Raw genomic sequence first — 27,932 nt, forward strand, 5'->3', positions numbered from 1 at the left:
AAGGGCTCAGGTTCTGATGAGTTCTCCAGCTGGCCATCAGATGGTTCCAGGCCCCACATTCAACCACTGGCTTCACAGCCTTGATATGTGGAACTGACAGTTCAGTCAGGCTGTGCCAGACTGAGGTTCAGGCTCTGGGCAATGCTGGGCCAGGCCTCATGTCCATTTTATAGAGGGGAACACTGAGGATGGGAGAGCAAAGGAAGCCAGGAAGCCAGCTCAGCAATTGGCTGGACAGCATCTGGGCTGGGTCCACCCCGAGAGGCAGAGAAGGCCCACCATCCTTGAGCTCCCCAGTGGGAAGGAAACGCCAGCATGTGGTCAAGCACAAAGATGCCTTTATTGGTTCATGGATCCGACTGATGGGATGGGCTGGTGTGGAAGGACCACCTTTCCTCCTCTTCAGCAGGCTGGCTTCATCCCTTCTGTGCAGGGGCTGGGGCCAGGGGCTCTAAACTCGGACCCGTACAGTGAGGGCAGAGGGAAAGGGCCTCCCACAGCCCTGATTATGACCTCCTGTGGAGGACTCTGAGCCTGGTCCCACCCCCGCCTCCTGGGCTGTCCTCCAGGCCAGAGGGTGCTGTGGGAGGGACGTGGTTGGCATGGGGGGACCAGTGGGCCCTCAAAGCAGCAGGGCAGCCAGAGCCTGCCCCAGAGGGCAACACCCCAGCTTGCGTCTGCCAAGGTGGCTGCTAAGGCACAGTGGCTGGGTCATGTCCTGCTGCACAAGGCCAGAGATGTGCTGAGGACCCTGACCCTCTCAGGACGTGTGGCTGGTAGAACATAGCTACTTTTTCCGCCGGGGGGTCTGAGAACCGCTGCTGCCGTTGTCGGGGGCTGGGGTAGCCTGTGTGCTGGCAGCTCCCGAGTCCTTCTTGGAGGCAGACCTGTACTTCTCCTCCCTGGCCAGAGGGGAGGAGCGGGGGGGACGGGGGCCCAGCAGGGCCTGCATGAACCTAATGGCCCCCAGTGTGACCAGGAGCCCCCAGAGCAGGGAGGGAGCCTCCAGGGGAGACAGCTGTTTCCGTACCCAATGGAGGACCTGGGCCAGGGTGCTGCTGGAGCTGCGGGTCCGGGCCGGGCTCTTGTCCTGTGGGGGCAGGATTTTAAGGTCCACAGTGATAACTCCTGTGGGCGGGGGTCACCCCTGTGTCCTCCCCCAGCCTGACGCCTTCCCACCTGAAGGCCAAACTGCCTGAGCAGCGCGTCCAGCAACGGGTCCCCCAGGGACACGGGTGGGAAGAATTCCTCTACCCACTGGCGTCGCCACCACCGACTGCAACAGGACAGGGCATTCAGGTGGTGCCAGAGCCTGGGTCCCAGTGCCCGTGTGGTGCCCCAGCCTTACCCCTGCTCCCCAGGCTGCGAGAACCAGTACTTGTAGCGCTGGGCCCGCACGTAGGTGGGTGGCTGCTTGTGGAAGGGGTACTGGGCCACATCGTTCTGGAGGAGGCGGATGACTGCAGGGACAGGGGCTCAGGGAGAGCTGTTCCCTCAGCCCCACCCCTCCCAGGTCCCGCCCGTCTGTGCTGCCTCACCTGGCTCTTTGCCCTGCAGCAGGCGGAGGACTAGGCTAGTGAACCAGGGGCTGTGCGTGTGTGGGCCCAGGGCTGCAAACCACATCTGCCAATCAAGGCGCGGCTGGTGGGGCACGATGAGGGGGGGTGGGCGGCTCACGTTCCCAGGCTTGTACATGAACTCGATCTCCTGCTGGGCAGTGCTGGGTTAGCACGGTCAGCTGAAACTGGGTCCCCGCTTCCACCTGCAGTGGGTTCCCACCGCCCTGGGGAGCCCTGGGGCACCCCAGGCAGGGGCCTGTAGAGGCATTCACCGTCCAGTGGTGCCCGTCATAGCTGCCCTCCAGCACCACCTCAGGCCGTCCACCCAGACCAGTCATCCGGCGGAAGAGGCCATAGGAGTTGGCCAGCTGCAGGTGCTCCACAGCGCCAAACAGGCGATGGGCCCCAGTCCAGAGGCGCCCATGGGTCGAGGGCTCCACGTAGGAGTACGGCACCTGGAAGCAGGTGGGCAGAGGCTCAGCACTGCCCCTCCAGTCCCCTCCCAACCTCCTCCCCCTGCCCCCTCTGAAGTGCTACCCACCAGGCTAATTGTGAACAAGGCCACTGTGGCAGTGCCAAAGATGGACAGCTGGACTGCAGCACAGAGCTTCTGCAGCCACCCTCGCACCTGGGTCCACCTTAGGGGAAGGGGACCAAAATGCAGTCAGGCCTGCCCTGCACAGCTCTACCCCACCCCCTTGGACCATATACCTCCAGAGGGCGGTCAGCAGTTCCCAGGTGAGGGAGGCCACCCCCAGCCACATAGTGGGCAGGGTCACCATCTTCAGCCACTGGGAGAACTGGTGGAAGGTGAAGGCTGTGGAAGTAAAGGGGTGTGAAGAGGGGTGGTCCAGCCCCTGCCCTCCGGCCCCCCAGTTGGCACTCACTGGTTCTGGAGCGAACGGTGTGCTTCTCCCAGTCTATCTCCAGGCCAAAGTAGTGCACGGTGCCGTAGGCCAGCAGCGCATAAGTGGTCAATTCTAGCAGCCATGAGAGCATGGCCAGCAGAGCTTTGGGCCAGGCTGTAGGACAAGACAGTCACAGGTCAGCTGCGAAGAGAGAGAGTCTGCAGCCAGGGGGCTGGGGCTGAGCTAGAGCAGGGGTCACTTTGGGGGTGTGGGAGGGAAGGAGACACCCTGATGGGCGGCAGGGCAAGGATGGCTGGCTGTCCGGGACAGGCTGACACTCACAGGCGGGCGTCTTCCTGCGTTGGCTGTTGCGAGACTTGGCAGCCAGGTGCTCGTCGTCCAGGAGGGCAGTGGTGAGCACCAGAGTGAGCAGGTTGAAGAAGTTATAGTTGCCAGTGATGATAATTAGGACTTGCAGCAAGACCTGGGGGAGGGGCTGTACTCAGAGCTCCCGAGGGCCGTCCCCTTCCAGGGCCCTTCAGAGCCTGCTTCTGGGCCCCTCTGCATCCCCTGCCTAGGTCTCTCCTGAAGGCACCCGCCCCTCCTCACCACCCCCTGGCCTATCTTCTGTTCCCACTCCATCTGTCCTCAATCCCCTGCTCACGCCTTCCATGCTCCCCACCACCACCTGGAGAACACCAAGGCTCAGCGAGCCTCATGTAGCCCTTCCCCACCTGGCTCTGCCGACCTAAGACTGACATCCTCCAGTGAGGATGCAGGCTTGCCTCACGGGTACACCTTCCCACCCCAAGTTAACTTGTCCCTCTGTCCATGAGGACTTTCTGAATGCTGGCAGCAGCCACCCAATCCCCAGTGGGATCCACTGGGCAGTACTGAAGAAGGCCATGCCCCGCCTGTCTTCCTGACGAGTGAGGCCCTCACCCACCTGGGAATAGAAGGCTGCCAAGCGCAGGCGGCGAACAGGAGCGAAGAACAGAGGAGGCACTGCGATCTCAATAAGGAAGGTGGCCACCACGCTGAGCTTGTGTAGCCAGACGGGCAGGTGGTGGGCAAACCAGGAGGCAGGTGTGGGCAGGCACTGCGTCTCATAGTGGTAGGTGAGGGCTGCAGGTGATGGGTGGGTGGTCAGGGCTGGGCAGAGCCCCCAAGACTGCCCTATATCTAGGCCAGGACCCTCACCAGTGAGCCCCCACCACGCGGGGCAACGGCTGGTCAGCTTGACCACACCCGAGGCAAACATGAGGCGAAACAGCAGCCAGCGCACGAGCCAGAAGGGGAGGCCTTCATGGGGCAAGGCCCCTGCCAGCGCCCCTTGGGGGGCCTGCTTGTAGTGGGGGTGCTGCCTCAGGGGGGCCACCAGCATGGCCAGGAAGCCAGTCTCCAGGAGCAGGGAATCCCTATGGGGAGAAGGAATAGCACAAAGGGCCGCTCCCCATCAAGTCTGCTCCCCTGAGAGGGTCCTCCCCAGAAAGGCAAACATACCCCGCTCCCACCCCACCCAGCCTGCTGAGCCCCACACCCAATAGTCACTCACCACTGGAAATAAAGAAACACCTGGCCCACCTGCAGGGAGAAGGGCTGTCAGGGAGCAGGGTGTGTGTGTCGTGGAGGCAGGCATGGCAGGGAGCGGGGTGGGGTGGAGGGTGGATGGGGCTGGAGTGAATTGGTGACAAGGGTTCCAGTGGTGCAGGGGGGCAGCTGGCACCTCCACTTGCCTGGCAGGCTGACAGGTAGGCGGCCCAGAGCACCAGGTAGATGAGGAGGTGGCGCAGCCGGCGCAGCAGCAGTGCGCCCAGGGCCAGCAGGGTGCCCAGCAGGCTCAACAACTCCAGGCCCTGCGCTGTGTCCAGCCCCAGTGTCGGTGCCTCCCACAGCAGTGTCGGGGTCTCCCACAGCTGCTGCCAGCGCCCCTTGCCCTGTGGCCGCAGCATCCTCCGTGCAGGTAAGATGCCCTCAGCACCATAAAGCCCTGTGGGAGGGCATGTCAAGGCCAGGCCCTGGACATTGACTTCAAAGACTGAACTCCCCCATCAGTCAGGGCCTGCAGACCACCCCCCAACCTAGGTTAAGACCTGCAGCCTCTACCCCCTCAGGACAGGACCTGCAGACCCTCCAGACCCTTCCACCCAGGTCAGAACCTGTTGACCCCAGGCCAGGCCCCGCAGGCCTACCCGACTCCCCAGGTCAGGCTCTCCCCTCAGCAGAGCCCAGTTCCCCTCTCCTCCAGGTCAGAGCTTTATCACCTCTCTGCCCCACCAGCTCTGGGGCCACTCCCCTCAGGGTTCTGGCCCCCGCCCCAGGGCAGAACCCGGAACCCTGGGAGAAACGGACTATTGCACACCCTCCTACCCTCCATAGCCCAGGCACGCAGGACACGAACCGCAGCCGCTACCCCATGCATCCAGGCCCAACCTCACTCCCGCGCCCAGAGAGTGAGTGTCGGGTGGGGAGATGAGAGGGCACAGGGCACGTGTTGGCGGGTGTCCCTCACCCGGGATCTGCGTGTAGAGGGAAGCGAAGGCGAACATAAAGACGGCGGCCACGCCCTGGAGGAAAAGCTGCCGCGGGAGCCGGGAACCCGCCATGTCCGCTACGCGGCCGGCTGGACGAGAGCCCGCGGGTCCGCCCGCCCGCTAGCCCGCCAGCCACCCAGCCAGCCAGCAGCAACAGCAAGCCCCGCCCCCGGAACGCCCCCGCCCCTGGTCTCGTCCCCGTTTCGACCCCGCCTCCAGCGCTCCCCGCGGCCCTTCCGGCGCCAGCTCTGGCCGCACTACGTCATAGATGTGCGCGCGGCGCCGCGTTACGTTTCTTCCTGGGCGGGAACAGCAAAATGGCGCCAGAACTAGTGGCGGGCTGAAGGCACTGGCTCCCCTCCAAGCCGGCCCTGCGGTCCCAGGGCCGCCCCGGCCCCGGCCCCTCCCGGACATGGAGGACGTGGAGGCGCGCTTCGCCCACCTCCTGCAGCCCATCCGCGACCTCACCAAGAACTGGGAGGTGGACGTGGCGGCCCAGCTGGGCGAATATCTGGAGGAGGTGAGGGCAGCCCCGGGGAGTGGCGCGGGCCGGGAGCGCCGGGCCGGGGGCTGCTGGGCGGCCCTGCTGCCTCCTCGTCTGTGTCCATCCAGCGCTTTGGCCTCACTTGTCCTCAGGCTCGTTTCTTTTTTCCGCACCTCCATCTCTGCCTCCCGAAATCGCCCCTTATTAAATTAGCCTGGGGCTGTCATTACAGGTCGTTACCTATAAGTGAGCCTTGAGGTTGATTTAGTAAGGGGTGACTACCGTTTTTTTTTGAGGTGATGGAATAGACTAGAATATGTATCCTTGTTTGGGTGTTTGAGAGATCTGGATCACGATTAAGAGGGATTTCTTATCTTGGATTTTCAAACCACTTTAAAGCTACTGCCGTGTTCCATCCCATCAGCATTTAATCTTTCTTCCATATTTGACAGTTCTGTCTAGACCTCGCTAAGGAGCTGTCCGCTCCGTTTCTGCGCTTCACTTTTCCTCAGCCCACTTGGACTGCCTCTATCTTGATCGATAATGATCTCCATCCTACCAAAACCAAGGGACACTAGAAGTTGCATCTTATTCAATTCAGCAGCATTTGTTGGGTTGGCCACTCCCTCCTTCTTGAAACAAGTTTTGATGTTCTGATTTTCTTCTAATTTCATTGCCTACTTTTTCTCTCCTATCCAATCTCTAAATGTTGAGCTCCTCCAGGTGAGGCCTGTGCCACCTCCTTACACATTTCCACTAAACTAATCCTGTTTATTTCCTTGATTTTAAAGGACAACTCCCAGATTTATATCTCCATCCCAGATTTCTTCTCTGAATCTACTTCGTGTATCCAGCTGCTCACTTGACATTCCACTTAGATGTCTCACAAACATCTCAGATTTAATATATTTAAAGTGGAGCTCTTTATTTTCCTGCTCAAATCTTAGTTTTCCTGATCTCAGTAAATGGCACCACCGTTCAGCCAGAGGTGAAAGCTAAGAGCCATTCTAGGGGAACCCCATACTCCACACCCAGTTCATCCATGAATTTCACTTGAATTCATCTGTTCTCCACTTTCTCTGGTCCAGGCCACCATCTGGCTCTGATTCATGTAAGCTCCTCCTGGGCTCCCTACTGCTGTTTTTGGCCCCATCCAATTCATGCTCAACACAGCAGCAAGTGTGACTCTTAAAAATTAAAATCAGGCTGCAGCACTGCCCTACCTAAAACCCTGTAATGGCTTTCCATTGTTCTCAGAATAAAATCCAAACTTTCTTCTCTGAATCTGGCCCTGCTTACAGATTTGGCCTTGTCTCGGGCTCTTCTCCACCTGTTCCCTCCATCCAGTCAACCTATAACACTTAAGCTCATTCTTGGCTGAGGGTCTTTATGTTTTCTGCTCCCACTGGGGAATATTCTTCGCCCAGTTCTTTTTATGACTAATTCTTTCTCGTTCTTTATGTCTCACTTTAAATGTCAGCTGACCACCCTGCCTAAAATCGTTCTCGTTGGGGCCGGCCTGGTAGCACAGCACTTAACTGCGCACATTCTGCTTCCACAGCCCGGGGTTCACCATTTCGGATCCCAGGTGCAGATCCCGGGTGCGGACATGGCACCGCTTGGCAAGCTATGCTGTGGTAGGCGTCCCACATATAAAGTAGAGGAAGATGGGCACGGATGTTAGCTCAGGGCCAGTCTTCATTAGCAAAAAGAGGAGGATTGGCAGCAGACGTTAGCTCAGGGCTAATCTTCCTCAAAAAAAAAAAAAAAAATAAAATAAAATAAAATAAAATAGTTCTCATTGTCGTAGTACCTTATGTACTTTACAGTGTCTTTACAGCTATTCTTTACCTTGTTTACTTGTTCATGGTCTCAACCTAGAATGTAAATTCTACGATGGTAGGGACCATGTTTATGGTCTCTTCCCTTTGCTTAATAGAGTGCCCAGCACATAGTTGGTGCCAAATAAGTGTGTGTTAAATGAACACTTGATCTGATGGTTGACTTCTGCTTGGACACAATCTGCTGAGGAAATGCAGAGTACTGTGCTGGGTGGGACTACTATGGATTCAGGTTTTCACCTCAAGCGGGGTCCTTAGGGATGCCTGGTAAGTCGGCTTCCTACCTTGGTCAGCTCCCCTCCTGCTTCATATGTCTTTTCTGCCCCCTGAAGTCCTGATTTCCCTGTGTCTAGTTTTGTCTTTGTCTTTTCATTTTCCACACAGCTACCAGCATGTTCTTTTTTTAACACGTCATGTTACTATCCTCTCATCCATTTATTTATTCTTGTTGTTGAGTGTCTGTTGTGTGCCAAGAACCATGCTAAACCTGAGAAAAGGGGGCTGGCCCCGTGGCGGAGGAGTTAAGTTCGTGCGCTCCACTTTGGCGGCCCTGGTTCGCTGGTTCAGATCTTGGGCGCAGACATGGCACTGCTCGTCAGGCCACGCTGAGGCGGTGTCCCACAGGCCACAACTAGAGGGACCCACAGCTAAAATATACAACTATGTACTGGGGGGATTTGGGGAGAAAAAGCAAGGAAAAAAAAAGAAGATTGGCAACAGTTGTTAGCTCAGGCCAATCTTTAGGAAAAACAAAACAAAACAAACCTGAGAAAATAGTGGCAAGCAAACGCAATAGTCCCTGCTTTACTCTTGTGGGGAGATGGATAAGGCAGTAACCGCATGGAGTTGTAATAAATATCACACATTTGGTGCTTACTCATGCTAACTGCTGTTTTATGTGCTTTAGACATATAAACTCATTTAATCTTCACAAAAGCCCTACTAATACAAGTTTTAGTTCTACAGAGAGGTTAAGTGACATGCTCGGAGTCCTAGCTAGTAGGTGGCAGAGCAGAGCCCACCCTCACCACTGTGTGTACCTTTGTGTAATCACAAACTGATGAGAGGTTTGGAAGATAAGTTGAGGGTTCCGTGAAGAGTTTGAGTAGAGGACCTAACTTTGTTTGGGATGGAAGGAGTTGCATACTCACAGGCAATGTTCCAGGTGGAGAGAACACAGTGTTCCAATGTTCCGAGGTGGGAAAACACTTAGTTCAATGGAGGACCTGGAAGTAGGCCTGTGTACCGCTGTGCAGTGAGCAGGGGAGAGCGAGCAGCTGGAAAGGGAAGCTGGTCAGCATGGGAGGCTCTGTTTAGGATTTTGAGTTCCTTACTGAGAGGGACAGAAAGCCATTAGGGCTCTGAGTGGAGTGATGTAATGCAATGTATGTCTTAAGACAAGCATTGGCTGATGTGTGAAGAGTAGACTGGAGGGAAGTGAAGGGCGGAAAGAACCCAGTTTGCAGAGGTCCAGGCAAGAGGTGAGGCTGGCTGAGCGGGAGCGGCAGGCACCGAGGAGAGGAGCAGGCAGTCAAGTCAAGGTGGAGCATGGAATTGGCAGGGAACTGGGTGTGGATTCAATGGGGGAGGGTAAGGAAGGCAGGAAGTTGCTAAGACTGCTGGGTTTCTGGTGTGGGGGCTGATATCTAGAGTTCAGGGTGGACTGGTTCAATAGGAATTTCAGTTAAGACATCCAAATGGTGTTTGAAGAAGGCCTTTACTTTCCATCTGCTTGGAACACCCGCCCCCAACTGTGCCCAGTGTGAACTCTTCTGCAGTCTTCCAGGGACACGCCTCAGGCTCCTTGACACCGTTAGGGTGGTCGTGTCTCACTGTTTGAGTCTCTCCTCCCTCTGTGGACTGAGCGGCATTAGGGTAATTCCAGCCTTTAGCCAAGCACCTGATACTGGCATCCAACGGACATCTGATGGACAAACAAAGTGGTGACGTCAGAGCTAAGAGCTAAGCCAGAAAGATGGACAGATGCTCCCGAGGCAGACGAAGGGAGCAGCATCTTAGGAAGAACAACCATGCACACAAAGGCAGTTAGCAGACACAGGATTCAACTGTTCAGGAAAATGAGTATTATGCAAACTCGTCCAAAGCTGGGGTGTGCTGGGGAGCGAGGTGAGATGTCAGGCACTGTGGTGGCACAAAGACGAGGGAGAGTTTGGGAGGATGCCATTTCTACTAATTCCTGAAGGAGAGAGGGAATGTGTGAGGTCAGTAGGGGAGGGAAAGGAACCAGGAGCACGACAGCCTGAGATAGTGCGGAGCACTCCAGACATATGTGAAGGGCTTTGCCTGAAAGGAGGGAATATGAAGGAGAGGGAGGCTGAGCCACCCAGGCCCTGAGCTAGACAGGTGGCCCTTCTCTTCAATGACACTCTCAGCCTAGGCTGGCTCACCCACTGCCAGGACCTCACCCTCCATTCGCCTTCTAATGACACCCAAATGCATGCTCCAAGTGGGACCTCATGTCTAAGCCCAAACCCACACCTCCAACTGCCTTCTTCAAACACCATTTGGATGTCTTAACCGAAATTCCTATTGAACATATGGCATATGGTCACTGGATGTTGACATTTACGAGGTTATAGGAGCTCAGGCTCTCGGGGGTTGGGGGTTGCAGAGGAAGGAGGAGGACTCCCTTGGAAGTGTTTCCTGAGTTTTCTGCTCAAAGGATCAAGAGCCCTGCATTTTGTTTCTGTCTTCCCCACCCCTGAGGCTCCCCTTTCCTTCTTCAGAGTGAGGGATCTTCCTGCCGGAGTCTGAGTTGGCCCTGACTTGGATGGACGCAGTGTGGAGTGCCTCCAGCACCTCCAGAAAGGAGCTCCTGCTTCCAAAACTCTAGGTCTCAGAGGTTACAGGAAACAGGGGAAATCAGAAAGACTTGTCTTTCCCCTCTAAAAAAAAATGGATAGCCAGTGAGCCTCAAGCAGAGCCAGAGCTGTTAGTCTGAGGAGCTGCTCGTGGTGACCAGGCACCCTGGGTCAGAGGCACTGGGAGGAGGGGGCATGTTGGGTGGGCTGCCCTGGGAGTAGTGTGCACAGACTCAGCTTCCCACTGGCCTGGTGTTGTGTCTTGCAGCTGGACCAGATCTGCATTTCTTTTGACGAAGGCAAAACTACAATGAACTTCATTGAGGCAGCGCTGTTGATCCAGGGCTCCGCCTGTGTCTACAGTAAGAAGGTGGGCCCCGCTGGGCTGCTGGTCTTGCGTTTTAGTGTCGAGCAGGACTGAGGTCCGCTGTCCTGCTGGGGCAGGCACAGGCTCACCTGCCTCTGACCTGCCTCCCATCTCCTCCCATCTCCTCCCCTGAGTCCTCATCACCTCTATCACTGAAGAACAAGCTTGGATTTAAAATTGTCGACTTGCTGCTAAACACTCGACAATGTATAGGGGCGCCCCATGCAGCAAAGAATTGTCCTGTCCAGAGTGTCAGTAGTCCCACAGTCGAGAAACCTGTGGTAGAGTAAGAGGAAAAGCAGAATGAACACCTGAGGAAAACCAATATTTAGGAAGTGCTCACAAGGAAAAGTCAGAGGGAGATAAGTGGAGAAGACATCCTGTCATGGACATCAGAGCAGTAGAGAATTTCAGGAGGGAGAAAAGAGACCAGAAATATTGAATTCAGTGAATTGGACCCATACAATAAGGATTTTCAGGTTTCCACTGGGTCTGCGATTAGAAGGTCACCCGGGATTCTGGTGATAAGGGGGCCAGACTCCAGTAGGCAGGAGAGTGACGGGAGATGGTAAGGCGCACAGAGGAAACCTGGGCTCCTGTTGAGAAACTTCACTGAGAAAGGCGGGAGAGAGATCGGCCTCAACCTAGGCTGATTAAGTCGGAACCCCTGGGGGCCCAGGTATTGGGATTTCTTAAAATATCCTCAGTGACAGCCAGGACTAAAAACCCTGGAGGTGAAGCAGGGGCAGAGAGATGAAACAAAATCCCAGAAGAAATAGGTGGGGTAGGTCTGGAGCATGGGCTGGCGAGCTTTCCTTGAAAAAAAAAGACCTCATCTCAGGAGAAGAGGGAGAAATAAATATTGATATAGTGAAGTTGGGCACAGGGATTTGGGCAGTTCATGCCTAAGGCCCCAATTTTCATAATGGAGAATATAAGTCAGCTACTGAGAATCAGCTACTGGATGGGAAATTTGGAGAATGAAATTTGGCGAAAGTTCAAAGTATTTGCTGAGGGGAATGCAAAAGACTAGTCGAAAGCCTCGATAGTCTAATGGAGATTAAATGTACCTTACTATTTGCAAGGGCACCAGCAGGTACATTGATGTGATTTCCCTCCACTGGTGCTTAGCTATCCTCTAGTGGAGGAGCAAGGAAAAGTGGGCCACAGCACTGATCCCAGATTGGCGGTTTAGTGAGTGGGAGAGAAATCAAAGGTGCACAGGAGGTGAGAGTTTTGAAGAACTGTATTGAGGAGCTCGATAATGGGGTCCAAACCAGAAAGAGAAGGGAAAGTAGCTGGCACAGGGATTGACCTCTGGGCACCATAAGTTATTAAGACAGTCTACGATTTCATTGGTTTTTGTCCTAGATAATCCCATTAAATTGGATTCCTATGTCCTGCATTTGTCCTAAGAAGGAATGTCTGCAACTAACTTTGAAAGCACAAAACATAAGGTGAACTAATAGACGAATAGATGGATGGATATGTGATAAAGCAAGCGCACCAAGGTGTTAATAGGGAGGTCTGGAGGGTGTGTGAGAGTGTAGGCTCTAGGTCACTACTGTCCAGTGGGACTTTCTGAGGTGATGGAAAAGATATGGTAACTACTACCTACATGTGGCTTCTGTGCCCTTGAAATGTGGCCAGTGTGACTGAGGAGTTTTGAATTATATTAACTTTTAATTTAAACTTAAGTTGATAGAGCCACACGTGGCTGCCATATTCGATAGGGCAGCACCAGGTTCCTGTATCCCTGGGTGCCCGTCCTAGACCCACCACTGCTCCACGTTACTTTATTTCTCTGTCAGTTTATTCTCATAAAATGAGAACAGCAATGGTTCCTAATTCAGATGAATTAAGTGAGGTGAAGCAGGAAGCACAGTCCTGTATATGTGGCCAACACTTAAAAAAGTTAATGTTTATTATTTCTACTAAATGGGATCCAAGTGATCAGGGGCCACCGTTTTGCTCCTTGTATGCAGTGTCCGGTGCAGAGCCCCATATGGGAAACAAACACAATAAACATTTGTTGCGTGCAAAAAAAGGCAGGGCCAAAGAGAGAGGGTTCCCTGTGCTCTTGGGCGCCATCGCCCCAAGGGAATAGCCTGAGCAGCTGTGTACACCCCGCTGGTGGGTGTTTGGTCAGCATCTTGAAAATCCTGACCCTCACTCTAAGAATGGGACCTTTTCTCTGGAGGAGATTGCGAGCCCCAGCAGTTGTGGCTGGAGCTGTGATAGAGCAGCAGAGACTCACAGGGGCTCCCGGAGATGGGGTGGCAGTGGGTTGAGCCTGTAGAAAGGCAAAGAGCTGGTGAGGGGTGCTGGGTGGGAGCAGCACGGACACAGGCCACACGCAGGCTCATGTGGGAGCAGCAAAGGCAGTGCAGGGCTGCCTGAGCGCAGGCGGGATGCCGCTGTGTGAAGGGGCCCACCTGCTGCCGTTTGGAGTGGGGTGCCGAGGGGGAGGTTAGAGTGATTCTGGTGAGACATACTAGCGTCACTGGAGAAGTATTTTTGGCAGCCAGGTTGGCAGGACTTGTGCTGGAGATTGTGGATGCTGGTTTGGAAGGCTCTGTGGAGGGCCCTGGAGCATGGCGGTGGACCCCTCCTGTCTGTCTCCTCACCGTCTGTGTCTGGTTGCCAGGTGGAATACCTCTACTCGCTGGTCTACCAGGCTCTCGATTTCATCTCTGGCAAGAAGTGAGTACTGGAGGCACAACCAAGAGGTGGAGGCCTGTGTGTCTGCCCTTCATGCGGCTCGGGAGGCCCCTGCAACCTCCCGGGAGGCCCACACATCGATTCTCTCTTAGGCGGGCCAAGCAGCTCTCCTCAGTGCGGGAAGATGGGGCCAGTGGGGACGCCAGCTCCAGGGCCCCCCAGGAGGTGGAGGATGAGGTGAGGTTTCTTGGGGACGTGACTGCTACCCACTATGCACTTGCCGAGCGTCACAGCTGAGCCCTCACTGTCTTCCCACAGTTCCTGTCACTGGATGACCTCCCTGACTCCCGTGCTAATGTGGATCTGAGGAATGACCAGGCCTCCAGTGTGAGTGCCCCTCCTCCTGCAGTGGGGGCCCCATTTAGCTGATGGGGGTGTTGGAAGGTGTCATCTCATATGGGTTCCCCACCCGGAACCCAGAGGACCCATGGCTCACCCCTCTCGGCCTCTGTGCAGGAGGTCCTCATTGTCCCCCTCCTGCCCATGGCCCTGGTAGCCCCTGATGAGGTGGAGAAGAATGAGAGCCCCTTGTACAGGTACAGGTCTGAGGCTGGTGGGGGTGGGGGAGGCCTGCCTGGGAAACGTCTCTACAGAGAATGTTTTTGCCAGCACAGCTGTCATGGGGAGGTCCTGGCCAGCCGGAAGGATTTCAGGATGAATACATGCACCCCCCACCCCAGAGGAGCCTTCATGTTGGAGCCTGTGGGCATGTCCCCCATGGAGACGCTGCTGCTGAGGAACCAGAAGGGTGAGGGCTTGGAGGTGGGGGGCTTGGTGGGAAGGAAGGGTCTACCAGGCTGGGCTTCTTGTCCGGTCCCCTGTGCTGCCAGCTCTGGCCCCATGAGCTCCTCCCTCCTCAGGCACCAGCTGAGGACGGGTCTGCTGGAGTTTGTCCCCTTGCCCTGTCTATCTGCAGCTGGCTCAGTCCCAGGGTGCCCGAGTCCTGTGCCAGGGCTCTGTTCTCCCTCCCCAGCCTTGGTTCTGCTAGACCCTTGGGAGGGGCCCTCCAGGGGTGCTGGGCTGACTCTTTCCAATTCTTCATCTATCCCAGAGGCCGAGAGGGCTGAGGAGCAGCCAATGGAAGTCTCTGTGTGCAGCAGTCCCGTCCCTGCGCCCAGCATCTCCCAGGAGCCAGGTGCCTGTGTGTGTGTGGGAGGGCTCGGGGGATGACTGGGCTCTGCATGGAGCTGTGCTTGGCCACCCCAGCCTGCCTGCCCCCCTGTGGTCTGTGGTGGGGTGAAGCCTTGGAGCTGGCTCCTCTGCACCCAGGCCTTGCCCCCCAACCTCAGCCCAATGTGCTGTTGGTTCAGTGACCACCCTCTGACCATTTCCTGGCCTCTGAGGTTTGGACCTACCCTGTCTTCTATGGGCAGTGTGGTGGGGAGAGTGTAAAACACCCTGCTATGTTTTCTGGGTCTCACACATGAAGCTGGGAGAGGGAATGGCCTCTCGGGTGTTGGCCAAGGGCAGCCTGGCTCTTTGCCCTGGAGGCGCGGGCCCCCCATCTGCTGTCTTGTCTTTGGGCTCCTCTGGGCTGACCAGTCTCTTCTTCCCTGCCCAGGCACCTCTCCAGGAGGACCAATGCTCAGAGGTGGGGGTGAGGATGAGGATGCAGAGGGGGCAGCAGAACTCCCTGAGGCCATGGTCCCCGAGGTCCCTCTGGAGCCCCAGGAGCCCAGGATCCTGCAGCAGGTGGGACCTACATTGAGGCCTGCAAAGCTTGAGCTATCAGCTGGGCGAGCCCTGGCTCTGGGGCAGCCACACTTGACACAGCAAAGGCAGGCCCGCTGGTCTTAGCCCCTCCTCTCTGGTCCTTACACACCAGGGCAGTGGGCGTGTCCTCCAGCCAGCCCTGGCCCTGGCCCTGCACCAAGCCCTTTGGGCAGCATCCTCCACATCCCTTCCCTCTCCGAGCAGAGCAGCCACGCCTTCTCTGAGGGGTGGGCTGGTGTTCAAGGGTCTGAGGCTCTTGTGCTCCCGGCTGCTCCCCAGGATGGCAGCAGTGGACAAAGCCGGCTTCTGAGGTCAGGCGGTGGGGGCAGGCCTGGAGGCCTTTGCTGCCTCTGACCTGCAGATTGGCTCTGTGCTCCAGCCTAGAGCTAAGAAGTCTTGTTATCTATTTAAAAAAACCTGATGCCTACAGGAAAAAATAGCAGCATTTGTTAATTTTGGTTGGTATACACATGGATGTTTATCATATTATTGTTCTTTTTTTGTATCTTTTAAAGAAAAAAAGAGTAACCCCATGACCACTAGTTTACTAATTTGTATGTTCTCCTAAAACTTTTCCTAGAATTTTTGTTTTACTTTTTAGTCCTTGAACTATTTGAACTTCCAGTCCCCAGAGAGGGTCCCTACAGGGTTCATGGCAGTGACCCCAGAGCGGAGCTGGTGGGGTTCCCTGGGCCCTGACTGAAGGAGGAGAGGGGAATCTGGGGCCATTTCTTTGCAGAGTGCCGCCCAGCCTGGAAGGTGCCTGTTGCGGGAGCGGCGGGAGGCCCTGGAGCCTGCATCCCGGCTGAAGGTAATGCAGCCCACAACCCACCCCTTCACTCCTGCCAGCTTTCAGAGCCTCAGAGGCCCTAGGTCCTAGTGCGAGGCCCTTCGCTGGCTCTTGAGAAATCTTCCTTCCCCAGAAATTGAATCCCCTCATCCACAGCTCTGGGGTACCTCTCCCTTGTGTCATCTTCAGACCCTGGCTGGAGTGTGGCCAACCCCTCCCTGCTGTCACTGTGCTCAGCGTCTGGGCTTTGAGGGGAGGGTGCACGTCCCCCACCCTCTCTCAGGGTCTGCTTGTGCTCTGTGCTCAGGAGACCCCAGACCCCTGGCAGAGCCTGGACCCCTTTGACTCCCTGGACACAAAGCCTTTCAAGAAAGGTAATTTGGTGGAGGAGGTACAGCTACTTAGGTGTCTGGCTGGGTTCGCTGGGGCACGAGTGGTGGGTGGGGGTGGGGCTGTGCTCCCTCATACGATCGCTCCTGGGAGACATGGGCTGCACCTGTGCTCCGACAGTCCGTTTGCCCCCAGGTAGGCCCTACTCTGTGCCCCACTGTGTGGAGGAGGCTCCAGGACAGAAGCGTAAGAGGAAGGGTGCTGCCAAGCCGCAGGACTTCCACCAGTGGTACCTGGCTACTTGTGAGTGGTGGGCTGGGGCTGCGCCAGGGCTGAGGGTCCAGATGTGGCCTACAGGGACTTGGCTTGGCTCCTGCTGACCACATTCTCTTGCAGATGCTGACCACACTGACGGCAGGAGGCCCCGGCGAAAGGGCCCATCCTTTGCAGGTGAGGCCAAGGCCCTGTGTGGGCTCTGCTGAGGCGTGACAGTGCCACACTCTACTGCCCACCTCCCCTCAGCCTGGGGATGCCCCAGGCCCTCTGTGGCTTGGGATGGGCTTGGGCAGCATGTGGGGGTCCCTCTCACAAGGCCTTTTTGTGCAGATATGGAGGTCTTATACTGGCAGCATGTGAGGGAGCAATTGGAGACCCTCCGGAAGCTGCAGAGGAGGGAGGTGAGTACCAGCCATTGTCTGGACCCCACGTGGCCCCTAGCGGGAGACAGCCCTGTCCCTCACAGATTCTCTCTGCACAGATGGCTGAGCGGTGGCTGCCGAGGGCTGAGGAAGGACTGTGGCCTGAGGAGGAGGACCGCCTCGAGGATTCCCTGGAGGACCTGGAGGCAGCAGGTGGGGCCTACTGGGGCAGGCCAGGGTGAGGGCTTAGCACCTGCTGCCAGCTGACCTGCCTCCTGCTGGGGTCTCTCCATCTCCCAGTAGATGAGTTTCTAGAGCCCGAGGAGTATGCAGAGCCTGAAAGAGAAGAGCCCAGGGAAGCTGCAGACCTGGGTAGGTCTGGGATGGGCTGCTCGCCAGGGGGCCATGAGGACCCGGAGGGAGGAGAGGGTTTGGCCCACAGCCACAGCAGCTCACAGCTGCCCCCTTCCAGAAGCAGAGGCCATGCCGGCGACCCTGACCTATGAGGAGCTGGTCCGAAAGAATGTGGTAGGCCTGGGTCAGAGCGGGCGGGGAGCTGGGGTAGGGGTGGGGGGCTGGCACAGAAAGCGGTAGCCCTGGTCCTTCCCTAGGAACTCTTCATCACCACTTCTCAGAAGTTCGTCCAGGAGTCAGAGCTGACCCAGCGCATCAGGGACTGGGAGGATACCATCCAGCCCCTGCTCCAGGAACAGGTGAGGTGGGGTGGGCCGGGCTTCTGGTTGAGAATGGGAGCCTCCCCATAGGCCTGCCCCAGGACCTTGCTCCTCCTCCTCGCAGGAGCAGCATGTGCCCTTTGACATCCACACCTATGGGGACCAGGTGGTCTCAAGGTTTAGCCAGCTCAATCAGTGGTGTCCCTTTGCGGAGCTGGTGGCTGGCCAGCCTGCCTTCGAGGTGTGTCGCTCCATGCTGGCCTCCCTGCAACTGGTAAGTGGCCCAGGGAGCCTGGGAGGGAAGCAGTCCCTGGACTCTGCTGATGCCTTGTTCCTACAGGCCAATGATTACACGGTGGAAATCACCCAGCAGCCAGGGCTGGAGGAGGCCGTGGACACCATGTCCCTGAGACTACTCACACACCAGCGGGCCCACACGCGCTTCCAGACCTATGCTGCCCCCTCCATGGCCCAGCCCTGAATCGGGAGCACTGAGCCTGGGGGGTGGGCCCTGGAGCCCTGTCCCGTAGGCTTCTGGGCATGTCTGCTCACCTTTGCTTCTTGGCTGGCCCAGCCTAATAAAGTGGTGTTACCATTCCACTTGCCCCTTAAAAAACTCCTGCTCTGTGCAGAGAAATGGGCTGCCCGTCCCCTGCACCCCTGGCAAGTGACTAGGTCCTGAGCTCCTACTTGCCCTGCCTCCAGGAGCTGCTGGTACAAATCATGCACACACATCTCTGTCGCACCCCCTTTAATGATTTAGCTCAGGGCAGGACACTGCGGAAGGTAGCCATGTGGTGCCGCACGCTGTCTGCAATCTGCTCAACTGACCTGGCCCGGCCATAGTAGTCTGTGAAGAGGCCATCAGGGTTAAGCAGGTAGATAGCAATGGAGTGATCCACAATGTAATCCTGGTCCTCGTCTTTGGGGCCAGCACTGTAGTATACACGGTAGTTGTGGCTAGCCTGAGCAATCTGCTCGGCAGAGCCAGTCAGGCCCAGCAGCCTCGGGTGGAAGTCCTGCACATAGCGGGCCATGGCCTCGACGCTGTCCCGCTCAGGGTCCACAGTAATGAAGATGGGCTGCACCAGGGGCAGGCCAGGCTCAGCTTCCAGCTGCTGTACCACCTGCACCAACTTCTCCAGCTCATCTGGGCAGATGTCAGGGCAGTGAGTAAAGCCAAAGTACATCAGTACCCACTGGCCCCGGAAGTCAGCTTTGCAGCGAGCCTGGCCCCGGTGGTCCAGCAGACTGAAGTCGCCCTGGCCCACGGCTGCCTGACGCAGGGCTTCTGTCCGCCGTTGCTGCCGCCACTGCTCCTTCTTAGCCCTTGCAGCCAGCCAGGCCCCACCCAGCCCAGCCCCAAACAAGGCTGTGATCAGCAACCTAGTTCGAAGCCCAGGGCCCTGGGGCTGGCCCTGTTTGCCTGTCTCTGCAGGACCCTGCCTTGACAAGAGCTGGCACCTCATGCGTAGGGAATCACCTCCCAGGGTCCTAGGGCAGACCAGGCGCTTCAGCTGAGGGAGCCTGAGCCAAGCCCTGGGTGCCAGGGCCAGCAGCAGCATGGATCTGATATTTCCTGGAAAAGAACAAAGGTGTCAGGAGCCAGAAGGTGTCGCAGCCTCCTGAGTCGGCCCCCTCCCTCTGGAGAGGCGTCCGTGGTGGGACCAACCCCACACTCGGCTAGCAGCCGTGCAGAACTGCTGCCTCTCTGACACCTCAACCTCCAGCTTAGGCGTCACTGAACGTCTACGCCTGTCCTTCCTGTCCTTTAGTCTGTGAGCCTCAGTTATCCCACGCTGGCCCCTGCTCTGTCCTGCACCTGCAGCTCTGTCCGGCCCGGCCACTCGCCCGGGCCTCGGCATGAGCGCTGACCGAAGCGTTCCAAGTGCACGCTTTGCCTGGTCCTGAGCACGTGTGTCTGTCTGCAATAAACCCCCAATTCTTGAAAGGAGGCGAGCAAGCCTCTCGCTTCAGCCACCGCAGCCTCTCCTCCCTGTGACGCCTCGCCGCAGCCTTCCGGCCCCTCCACCGTGCCCAGCAGGGACCCCGCGACGTCCAGGGCGCCCGTGGGCCGCGATTACCTGCCGACGCCGCTTCTCCCCGCCCCGAACCTTCTTTCCCGGGCGCTCACCAGCAGAGAAACAAGACGTCCACCTGCCACAGACCCCACCCCACTTCCGCCCACGGTTCCGTCCACCCCGCCGTTGCTCCGGTGACCTCCGTGCCCTCCTCACAGAGACCTCCGGAGGCTTGCTAGGCGGCGGTCTTAGGACCCCTCACCTGGTCAGCTGCTGCTGAGGACCCTCCCGAGGACTCCTGCGGGCCGGACGGCCCCTGGGTTCCCAGGCGCTCCGGGCTGGCTGACCGTGCGCACGGCCCTTAGCCTCTCTACCAGCCTCTCCTTTACTCAACGGGCTCCAAGCGGTGCACGAGACGTGCCCGGCAAGCAAGGCAGCCTGTGGGCGCTTCCTGGCCCCTCCTCCCGAAGCACCCCCTCCAGGGCGCCCTCCCGGAACGCGCCGCCGTCTGCCCGGCTGTAAAGTCAGAAAGCTGGACACTGGCGTGGGCCACGCGCCGAGCACAGCCCAGGCGCCCTCCGCGCCCTCCACCCGGGGTGTCCCTAGGCTCCCCGCCAGGCGCTGGCGCCGCGAGTCAGAGTACACTGCCCACTCCCCGCGCCAGGGCCCCTCCGCCGCGCGCTCCGCACCAGCGCGCATGCGTCAACGGCGCCGCGCACGCGTGGAGCTGGCGCGCGCTCAGCTGTGCGCGTGCGCAAAAGGTGAGGGACCCGCCCGCTAACACGCGGCCTGGCGGGGCGGGGCTTCCTCGCTCGGCCTCGCCCCTCCCCCGCTGGCCACACCTCCCTTGGAGCCTCCTTCGAGGGCCAGCCCTTCCTACCGCGGCTGGACCCGGCGCCAGGTGTCCAAGGTGGACCTTAGAAATATAACAGCCAGTTATTCTACCGGTAAAATGAGTTTATTCAGAAATAGCCAAAGAATTGCAATTCCGGTTGTGCAAGCTATGGCGGACCATAGGCAAATCTAGCAAACAAGACAGGAGAATGTTATTTTGTAGAAAAGGAGGAAGTTAGGAGGGTTTTGAATCAAAGTCTCTTGGAGGAAAGGAGAGTTCAGGCTGGGGCGGTGATTTGCTTGGAATGCAGCGCACATTTCTTCCTGTACTGAGGATTCTCTTTTGGGGCCTGTCCCGGACTCTCTTCCTGTAACTGCCCGCCGGCGCTATGTGGCACTCTCCCTCCTGTCCTCTGGACCCCATTTTAAAGGTTTCCCTTTATTAATCTCCCCACAGGCATGGATAGGACTTGGCACTCTCGGCTTCATTGCTGCGTGTGGGTGGACATGGTCCTGGGCGGCGGCAGAACGAGCTCTGCGAAGGGCGAGGGGGCGGCGAAGGGCGCGCGGTCCGAGAGCACCAGCGCCTCCTGCAGAGCGCGGCGCTGCGCGGCGCTGAGCGCGGGCGCGTCCAGGTGCACGCGAAGCCATGGCATCCCTGCAGGGCGGCCCAAAGGGGTCAGAAGGCGCGGCGGCCAGCGGGCGAGGCGGCCAGCAAGCGGGGAGGCCGGACGGGCGGCCAGCGGGCGAGGCGACCAGCAAGCAGGGCGGCCAGACGGGCGGCCAACGGGCGAGGCGACCGGCGGGGGCGAGGAGGGGCCAGGATCGGCGCTCACCGCGGCGCAGTCTCTGACCCACGCTGACTAGCACCTCGGCGCCCACCCCCGGCCGGAGTGGCTCCCCGGCGCGGCTGCGCCCGGCCCCGAGTTCGTGCAGCACGCGCGCCAGCGGTAGCGCCTGGACCAGCTCCACCGTGCCTGCGGGGAGAGGGTGCTGGCGGGCGGGGGACGCCGCGGCCGGGGAGGGATGGAGGGAGGGCGCGGGGCCGAGCCTCGGGAAGGGGAGGGGCCAGGAGCTCCGGGGGAAAGGGAGTGGCCAGGGCCCGGGGTTTCGGGAAGGAAAGGGAACTGGGACTCAAGAAAAGGGGCGGGGCCTGGGTTGGGGGTCAAGGAACCGGGGTCTCCAGGCGCTCACCGTCTCCGGGCGCGTGCAGCTCCTCCTGCTCCCGGGCGCGGGGCAACAGCTGCCGGCGCTGCGCGGGAGTCCCAGAGCATAGGGCTCGGGCCAGGCCCGGGTCCACGCCCTGCCCCGCGAGCATCCGCTCGAACCGGTCCCGGGCTGAGCCGTCGTCCAGGGTCTGGGCCACCCGGGCGGCGCCTTCGTCCTGGGTCTCCGCCTGTCTGCTGAGCCAGAGCAGGACCCCTCCTGCCGGCGGGGAGGGGGCTTAGGTGAAGCGGGGGCGGGGCCTCCCGGAGGGGCCGGCTCTGAAGCGTAGGCCCCCACACCTCTACCAGTCCCCTCACCGAGCCTAGTGACCAGGTCTCGCAGGTCCGGCGGCCCGGCACCATCCATGCAAAGCAGCGCCTCCTCCACCTCCAGGCTGTGGCCCACGCTGCGGCCCAGGGGGTTGTTCATGGCCGTCAGAGCCGCCGCGACCCGAAGCCCCAGGCCGGCTCCCACGCCAACCTGGGGAGACAAGGTTTCATCTGGACCCTGCCCGGCATCCCAACGGGCCTCTTGCTGCCCAAGTGTCCTCAAACTCCAGCTCCTGCTGCACCCTTGGCTGCCAGTTCCCCAGGAGTGAGGGGGTCTCCTAGGGCAGGGGCAGGGGCGACTTGAAGCAGGCAGATGACTGACCTCAGCTGTGCGGCTCAGGATGATCTTGTACCTGGCCTGGGGCAGAGGGCTGTGGAGGGTTTCCCCAGACCCGAGGCCTGGTCAGCCTTGCTTGGATAAGTCACTGGAAGGGGGGAGGGACTGCCAGCAGGGAAGGTGGGTCCTGGCTGAGGCCAGGATGAGGCAGGACCATTGAGTCCACTGAGAAGCATGTGGGAATCAGGCTGCCAGAGTTGTGAAGGGGAGGTTGAGGCCACATGAGGAGACCCACCCCAACAGAGAGGCCACAGCCACCCAGGGACCCCCACAAGGGCCCATACAGGCTCCAGTGGGCATAGCTCACCAGCACTTCTGCCAGTTCCCGGGCCTGTGCCTGGCTAGGGAAGACTGCAGCCCCTCCGAACTTCACATCCACCACCAGAGCAGACAGGCTCTCCACCACCTTCTTACTGAGGATGGAGGCTGTGGAGGGTGGCAGAGGGGCTGGAGGTGATGGAGAGCCTGGTGCTTCCTGGGAGATGCAGGGGATGCCGACTCTGGGCTCAGTCAGTCATGAGGGGTCAGGAGCCCTGAACATTGGGGTCAAGTCCCCTATGATGGTGGTGACTGGGCTTGGTGGGTTGTGCATCAGTCAAGTCACCCTCTTGAATTGGTGATCAGGCATACTGTGATGAGGGGATGCTGACCCTGGGGTGGGGTCAGAGCACCTGTGATTGGGGGAGGTCCCATGGTCCCCTGATGAGAGGACCCTGACTCTGTGGTCAGGGGTCTTTAACATGCAGGTGGTGGACCCTGGAGTCTGGGGTCAAGTCACCTGTGATAAGTGGCAGGCTGTCAACAGTGGCTGTCACATCTCTGGCTTCATAAAGGATTCCATCAGCAGGAACCAGCTTCTTGCTCTGACCCACGATACAGCAGCCCACTTGCTCCAGGAGCCCTTGCATCTGGCAAAACCCCTCTGCATCAGGACTCCTAGTTACTCTCATAGACCTCTGATCAATGACCTCATCACTGACCCTGATCAGTGACGCATTATCAACCTTGACAAATGTCCAAAACCAGGACCAGTTACTTATGGAGGATTCTGATAAGTCCTCATTAATGACTAGTTTGACCCATTAGGGATATTGACCAATGCCCTATAGCCCATTAATGATTGATCAGAGGCCCAGCAGTGATTTTGACCAAGTCCCTATTAATGACTGCAGAGTTCCATTGATGACCTTGACCAAAGTCCAATGACCACCGATGACCCATGAATAACTTCATCAATATCCTCGTTAGTGACTCTGATTAATGACCCATCAGTGATCCTTCAGAAATTCTGGCCAATGTTTCCATCAATAACCCAGATCAATGACCAATCAGTGATCCACTTGTACCTGCTCTGGGCTCTGGATGACAGTGAATCCAGGAATAGACTCCAGTTTATCCAGTGTGCCCCCAGTGTGCCCCAGACCGCGTCCGCTGATCATTGGTACCTGCTGGGCAGGGATGCTGAGTACACCCGCGTAGTCATCGCCCTCCTCCACATTTCCCTCCCACATTCCCTGGTTAGGCCTTCAGCTGGAGTTAAGTATTTACTAAGCAGTTGTAGTGAGTGTCCAGCTGGTGGAGAGGGAACAGAAATTGTCCTGGTTTGGATGGGGGTGTCAGTCAGGGAGGAGGCTGGTACCTATCCCTGGGGACACAAGTCTGGGGTACTGAGAAAGAGGAGTATCCAGCTCTTCCCATAGGAGTCCTGTATGGGGTACTGAAGTGGAAGGGGAAGCTGGAAAATTGGATCTGTTATGGGGGACTGATGGGGAGGAGGACCAAACTTCTGCCTGGGGGTGGGGGGTGAGAAAACTGGGTCCTGCCTTTGGGGGCTCTCTTTGGGCCAGGTTTGAGGCTAGAAGCTATCTGTGGACTGCTAGCCTCTTTGAGGTCAAAGATTTTGGTCTGAAGAGGAGGCATCTTCTAACCTTGCAGCCACAGGCAGCCAGGGCAGGTGCCAGGACCAGGCTGACTTTGTCACCCACTCCTCCTGTGGAGTGTTTGTCTACGAGCTGCGAGCGCCAGGCCTCCGGCCACTCCAACTGCTGTCCGGACGTGGCCAGGGCCCGGGTCAGCGCCACGGTCTCCTCCAGATCCATGCCTCGCAGTCGGATGGCCATGAGCATGGCCCCTAGGTGTGGGGTACGGTGGTGTGGGCAGCATGAGGGAACGTTCCCCACGCGATGGGTTATCCTGAGGTCAGTGACAGTGGTGGGGCGCTATGGCGTCCCTGGGGCAGGCAGTCTCCGGGACTGACCTCTGGGTCGGGTCAGGGGCGCCCGGCCTTCCCTACGCACCGATTTGCGCGCCGTGCGCGCTCCCGTCCACCACGGCGCGCACGAAGCCCCTGATGTCCACATCACTCAGGCGGCCTCCGTCTCGCTTCAGGCGGATCAGCTCTGGGAGCTGCTTGGGCTCCGGCGGGAGGTCAGGAGGGCCCCGACTCCCGCCCTCCGAGAGGTCACCAGGCGCGACCGGGGCGGGTGGGGCCGAGGGTGCTGAGGTCGCTGGGGCGGCCATCGCTCCGTGCCTGCGGGGTGCAAGACACACTTGGCACCTGCCGCCGCCCTGCGTCCGTGTCTGGGGCAGGCGCACCTGTCCCAACCCCCTGCCCGTCTCTCTTGGGCCCGCCCCTCTTCCCGGGTCTGTGTTGCCGTGCGCGAGTCTCTGCGTCTGGCGCCAACTTCTAGACCTCACCACTTGACTCCAGCCCTACCTGACCTGTGCAGCGGCCCTGGCCCGTCCCCCTTAGGATTCTGGCCTCCTTCCGCCCTGCCGTGTCCGCGGCCACAGACCGAGGGGACACCGCCCTGGACGCGCCGGCGGGTGGGCAGGGCCGCGATTCCAACGGCCGCCAAAGGACGGCGGGCGGGTGGGGCCGCTCAGACAGGCAGGGTCCTGGGCCAATAGCCGCCTCAAGGAGGCGGGACAACCCTGCTCGATTCTGTCCCAGCCATTCACGAAGACCCACGAGAGCGCGACTTCCGGGACGTGGCGGGCCCGCCCCCCGCCCCACCCTTCCAGGGTCTGCCGGCTGGAGTGTCGCCGCGCCCGGGACCCCCGCCCCGCGCCCCCGGCATCTCGGCCCCGCCCCGCGCCCCGAGTCTCCCGCCCCGAGGCCCCCGCCCCGCCCCGAGTCTCTCCGCTCCACGTTCCCGCCCGTGCTCCCGAGTCAAGCACAAAGAGGCGGACACACTGCTAGCTCGGGAAGCTTGAAGCAAACATTTATGGGGCCGCGGCCGCCCGGTCGGTCAGTCATCCACGTCCGTAACGATCGGGGCCAGGTAGTCCGAGTGCCGGATCCCGAAGCTCCAGCCGCGAGGCTTCCGGGGCTGCGGACCCAGGAGGCGTCGCTGCCCTCGCGGAGCCAGCCTTCGGGCTCCGCGCCGGGACTCCCGTTACCCCCAGGACCCTGGTCCCAAACCTCGGACCTCAGACCCTCATCCCGGCCTCTGACCCTTGACCACCTGGTCTACGTTGTAGGCGGCGGGCCCGGGATTCAGGGTGTTGTCTTGGGGGAGCGAAGTCCGTGCCAACATCGTGAACTGGGGTGCCCGTGACTTGTAGATCCCAGGGTTCACCACGTGGTAGGCGCAGGGACCCGGGGTCTGCGGGAGGCGCAGAAGGAGCGCTGGGCCCGGGCTCCATTCACCGCTGACCACTGATTCCCACCCCTTGTTTCTTGACCCTCTGCTGTCCGCGCAGCTGGCCCCTGCTACTCTGTGCACGGCAGCCCCTCCCCCACCTTGCTGAGGTCCTCGGAGAAGCAGCCCACTGCGCTGCGGCCGTAGATGGAGTAAGTCGGAGCCGAGACTTTACCGATGACGCGCGGGCCCAAGAGCGAGGGCACTGTGTAGGTCCCGGGGCCTGGAGAGGGAGCCACCGAGAGATGGGGTCTGGGGGTGGTTATTTGCGGACAGGCCCAGGGTCTCCCCGTCGCTGCGAGTACTGGGTGGTCCCAGTGCCTGGAGAGCGATTGAGCGATTCCCGGTCAGGGAATAGGAAGGGTCATGGTGCTGGAATGGGCCTTTCTGGTCTCACCTGGGGTCTGCTGCTCCGCTTGGATGCCCCAGTTTCGAGGAGCGATGGTGTGCCGAGGCGCGCTGGGGTATGTCACGTTCCCCGCTCGCTCTGGGAAGTACCTGCCTGCGGGGCGGACCGAGGGTGTGGGCCACAACCGGGTTGGGGGCCTTGTGGGGACCCGGGCTGGCGTCCTGGGAATAGGAGGAATCCGAGCCACAATTTGTCAAAGCTCGGTGGGGCTTGGAGTTGTTTTGAGATCTGGATATGGGGGTACCGAATTTAGTGTTAGGGTACCCGAGGGGGGCTCGGGGCTCAGGTGGGGGGTTCCCGAGTGGGCTTCCCCTGATGCGGCTAGGTGTTGGGGAGGCCGGGGTCCCAGGGGTCCTGACCTGGTCCGGGAGTGAGGAAGGGCGCTGCGTGGCGCGGGCGGCCATAGATGGAGTAGGCGGGGCTGCCGTCTGGGCCGCGCACAGTCATGCGAGCGGGCACCAGGTGGCCCGGCCCCGGGCCGCACGAAGTCTGCTGCGTGGGGAGGCGCGTGCCGAAGCTGAAGGCGGGGGCGCGGGTCCGCGACGGGTCGTGTAGGATGTAGCCTGCGGGAGTGTCCCAGCATTACCACGCGGCCTGGCCGCTTCTCGCCCTGGGCAAAGCCCACCGTCCCCCCAGAACGGAATTCCCTCCCTTCCACCCTCCAGCCCGGGGTGCAGCACCCCTTCCCGAGACGGACCTCGCTAGCCTGACCCCCGCCCCGCACAGTCCTGACCCCGCCGCTGGTACCCGTGTTCGGTGGCAGCTTATATTTGGGCCCTGGGCCTCTGTAGAGCGCTGCGATGGGGCCACGGGGCCGGTGTGGCCGCCAAGGGCCGACCCAGACGTCCGAGCCCATGGCGTGGTGAGGTGTGCTTACGGCCTGCAGCACCTGTGGACAGAAGGTGGCGGCCCCGGCCCCTCCACCCCGAACTCGCGGGAAACGCTCTTCCCCGCTCCGGTCTAGCTCAGCCCGACTCCGGGGGCGGGGCCCATCCCGTATCCCAGGCGCCAGGAAAACAAACAGTGGCTATCCAGCTCTGTGGGGGACGTGGAGCAGGGACCGAGCTTCAAGGCCATCTCTCGTCCCCTACCCCCAAAATGAGTTCTATAGGGGCGTGTGTGCGAGCGCCAAGTTTGGACTCAGCACTGCGGGAAGGGGATTACCCGGAGTTCGGGGGTGGGGGTGGGTGAGGAGCGGGATATTTTAGGGGCATCGAGCGAGGATGCCGGGGCGAGGGGCGGCGTGGGGGCCGAGTGGGGGCCCCGAAGTTGACGCACTGACCTGTTCCCGTGGCTCCCAGCTGGGAAGGCAAGGTGGAGTGCCTGCATTCCCGCCCCCGCCCGGCCCAACTCCCAGACCCCATTGTGTCCAGGTCCCGCCTCCTGGCAACCGGACTGACCGCCCCCGACACCAACCTGACTCCGCCCCTCGCCCGCAGGGGCCCTCCTTGGAGTCCATGGCACTGGCACGTGTCCTGCAGGCCAGGCCACGGACCAGACACCCTCCCCAGGCTTCAGTATACCCATTACAGAAATGGACAGATCTGCACAGAAAAACAAGTATAAGAATAAAGAAATTGAACAGTACAAACCGCATACTCAATTTAAACGTTAAGTGTAGAGAACTTTGCATGTGTTTAAGCCCATGGAATATTTGCAAAGAATAATCATACTGGGCCAAAAACTCCCATACAAGTTGAATAAAGCGATATGATAGGACACATGATTTGATCAGTCTAAACCAATTCTAAACAAACGATAAAACAGTTTTTAAAAAAGAAAGAAACAGGGGCTGGCTGCATAGCCGAGTGGTTAAGTTCGTGCACTCCGC

General features: G+C 59.2%; 5 protein-coding genes across 19 annotated transcripts; 1 reads left to right on the forward strand and 4 right to left on the reverse strand.

Annotated features, from left to right (window-relative positions):
* Positions 1–316: 316 nt before the first annotated feature.
* LMF2 (lipase maturation factor 2) lies at positions 317–5,106 on the reverse strand. 5 transcript variants are annotated; one of them, XM_014736959.3, is made up of 15 exons: positions 4,920–5,053; positions 4,144–4,397; positions 3,963–3,991; positions 3,608–3,825; positions 3,354–3,532; positions 2,750–2,891; positions 2,447–2,581; positions 2,271–2,376; positions 2,101–2,197; positions 1,832–2,014; positions 1,539–1,707; positions 1,349–1,460; positions 1,180–1,276; positions 1,031–1,090; positions 317–902 (listed from the first exon to the last, which is right to left on the reverse strand). In XM_014736959.3, exons 1-15 carry the CDS (start codon positions 5,011–5,013, stop codon positions 693–695), a joined length of 2,085 nt encoding a protein of 694 aa, XP_014592445.1. In that variant the 5' UTR covers positions 5,014–5,053; the 3' UTR covers positions 317–692. The 5 variants fall into 5 exon arrangements, with proteins under 5 accessions (XP_014592445.1, XP_005606862.1, XP_001490512.1 ...); XM_005606805.3 differs by having other exon boundaries at positions 317–1,090; positions 4,778–5,106; XM_001490462.6 differs by having other exon boundaries at positions 317–1,090; positions 4,920–5,079.
* NCAPH2 (non-SMC condensin II complex subunit H2) lies at positions 5,103–20,295 on the forward strand. 6 transcript variants are annotated; one of them, XM_014736960.3, is made up of 20 exons: positions 5,103–5,461; positions 10,357–10,458; positions 13,103–13,158; positions 13,269–13,353; positions 13,435–13,503; positions 13,633–13,712; positions 13,791–13,924; positions 14,228–14,311; positions 14,738–14,868; positions 15,629–15,700; positions 15,987–16,053; positions 16,205–16,312; positions 16,406–16,459; positions 16,616–16,686; positions 16,767–16,860; positions 16,948–17,019; positions 17,120–17,175; positions 17,259–17,360; positions 17,446–17,595; positions 17,662–20,295. In XM_014736960.3, the coding sequence occupies exons 1-20, from the start codon at positions 5,210–5,212 to the stop codon at positions 17,800–17,802; spliced, it is 1,980 nt and encodes a 659-aa protein (XP_014592446.2). In that variant the 5' UTR covers positions 5,103–5,209; the 3' UTR covers positions 17,803–20,295. The 6 variants fall into 6 exon arrangements, with proteins under 6 accessions (XP_014592446.2, XP_014592448.2, XP_014592447.2 ...); XM_014736962.3 differs by having other exon boundaries at positions 17,123–17,175; positions 17,662–19,301; XM_014736961.3 differs by having other exon boundaries at positions 16,951–17,019; positions 17,662–19,301.
* On the reverse strand, positions 18,058–18,886 carry SCO2 (synthesis of cytochrome C oxidase 2). The gene has a single exon (XM_005606806.4). It carries the CDS (start codon positions 18,884–18,886, stop codon positions 18,086–18,088), a length of 801 nt encoding a protein of 266 aa, XP_005606863.2. The 3' UTR covers positions 18,058–18,085.
* On the reverse strand, positions 20,279–25,378 carry TYMP (thymidine phosphorylase). Of its 5 annotated transcripts, none has more exons than XM_023631575.2 (10): positions 24,765–24,971; positions 24,346–24,578; positions 23,977–24,179; positions 23,395–23,493; positions 22,827–22,956; positions 22,356–22,474; positions 21,700–21,862; positions 21,371–21,601; positions 21,013–21,153; positions 20,279–20,834 (listed from the first exon to the last, which is right to left on the reverse strand). In XM_023631575.2, exons 2-10 carry the CDS (start codon positions 24,566–24,568, stop codon positions 20,662–20,664), a joined length of 1,482 nt encoding a protein of 493 aa, XP_023487343.1. In that variant the 5' UTR covers positions 24,569–24,578; positions 24,765–24,971; the 3' UTR covers positions 20,279–20,661. The 5 variants fall into 5 exon arrangements, with proteins under 5 accessions (XP_023487343.1, XP_070109972.1, XP_070109971.1 ...); XM_070253871.1 differs by having other exon boundaries at positions 24,770–24,926; XM_070253870.1 differs by lacking the exon at positions 24,765–24,971 and adding an exon at positions 25,245–25,378 and having other exon boundaries at positions 20,279–21,153.
* On the reverse strand, positions 25,252–27,519 carry CIMAP1B (ciliary microtubule associated protein 1B). Of its 2 annotated transcripts, none has more exons than XM_014736964.3 (7): positions 27,384–27,519; positions 26,849–26,990; positions 26,461–26,664; positions 26,090–26,194; positions 25,794–25,915; positions 25,516–25,656; positions 25,252–25,380 (listed from the first exon to the last, which is right to left on the reverse strand). In XM_014736964.3, exons 2-7 carry the CDS (start codon positions 26,955–26,957, stop codon positions 25,300–25,302), a joined length of 762 nt encoding a protein of 253 aa, XP_014592450.2. In that variant the 5' UTR covers positions 26,958–26,990; positions 27,384–27,519; the 3' UTR covers positions 25,252–25,299. The 2 variants fall into 2 exon arrangements, with proteins under 2 accessions (XP_014592450.2, XP_070109973.1); XM_070253872.1 differs by having other exon boundaries at positions 26,849–27,138; positions 27,384–27,485.
* Positions 27,520–27,932: the final 413 nt, after the last annotated feature.

The sequence above is a fragment of the Equus caballus genome, chromosome 28 (genome assembly GCF_041296265.1).
Source record: "Equus caballus isolate H_3958 breed thoroughbred chromosome 28, TB-T2T, whole genome shotgun sequence".
NCBI classification, from domain to species: Eukaryota; Metazoa; Chordata; class Mammalia; order Perissodactyla; family Equidae; genus Equus; species Equus caballus.

Excerpts from the sequence above, each read along its gene's own strand:
- LMF2 (XM_001490462.6), bottom strand. The coding sequence starts at position 5,013 with ATGGCGGGTTCCCGGCTCCCGCGGCAGCTTTTCCTCCAGGGCGTGGCC. Across the intron at positions 3,992-4,143 it reads CCTACCTGTCAGCCTGCCAG|GTGGGCCAGGTGTTTCTTTA; the intron begins GCAAGTGGAGGT and ends TTCTCCCTGCAG. Across the intron at positions 2,377-2,446 it reads CACCGTTCGCTCCAGAACCA|CCTTCACCTTCCACCAGTTC; the intron begins GTGAGTGCCAAC and ends TTACTTCCACAG.
- NCAPH2 (XM_014736960.3), top strand. The coding sequence starts at position 5,210 with ATGTGCGCGCGGCGCCGCGTTACGTTTCTTCCTGGGCGGGAACAGCAA. Across the intron at positions 13,159-13,268 it reads GATTTCATCTCTGGCAAGAA|GCGGGCCAAGCAGCTCTCCT; the intron begins GTGAGTACTGGA and ends ATTCTCTCTTAG. Across the intron at positions 13,925-14,227 it reads GCTGCTGAGGAACCAGAAGG|AGGCCGAGAGGGCTGAGGAG; the intron begins GTGAGGGCTTGG and ends CATCTATCCCAG.
- SCO2 (XM_005606806.4), bottom strand. The coding sequence starts at position 18,886 with ATGCTGCTGCTGGCCCTGGCACCCAGGGCTTGGCTCAGGCTCCCTCAG.
- TYMP (XM_070253870.1), bottom strand. The coding sequence starts at position 24,568 with ATGGCCGCCCCAGCGACCTCAGCACCCTCGGCCCCACCCGCCCCGGTC. Across the intron at positions 22,475-22,826 it reads CAGCCTGCCACTTATCACAG|CCTCCATCCTCAGTAAGAAG; the intron begins GTGACTTGACCC and ends CACCCTCCACAG. Across the intron at positions 21,154-21,370 it reads GCTGCACGCGCCCGGAGACG|GCACGGTGGAGCTGGTCCAG; the intron begins GTGAGCGCCTGG and ends CTCTCCCCGCAG.
- CIMAP1B (XM_014736964.3), bottom strand. The coding sequence starts at position 26,957 with ATGGGCTCGGACGTCTGGGTCGGCCCTTGGCGGCCACACCGGCCCCGT. Across the intron at positions 26,665-26,848 it reads TAAGCTGCCACCGAACACGG|GCTACATCCTACACGACCCG; the intron begins GTACCAGCGGCG and ends ACACTCCCGCAG. Across the intron at positions 25,916-26,089 it reads AGCGGAGCAGCAGACCCCAG|GCCCCGGGACCTACACAGTG; the intron begins GTGAGACCAGAA and ends CTCCCTCTCCAG.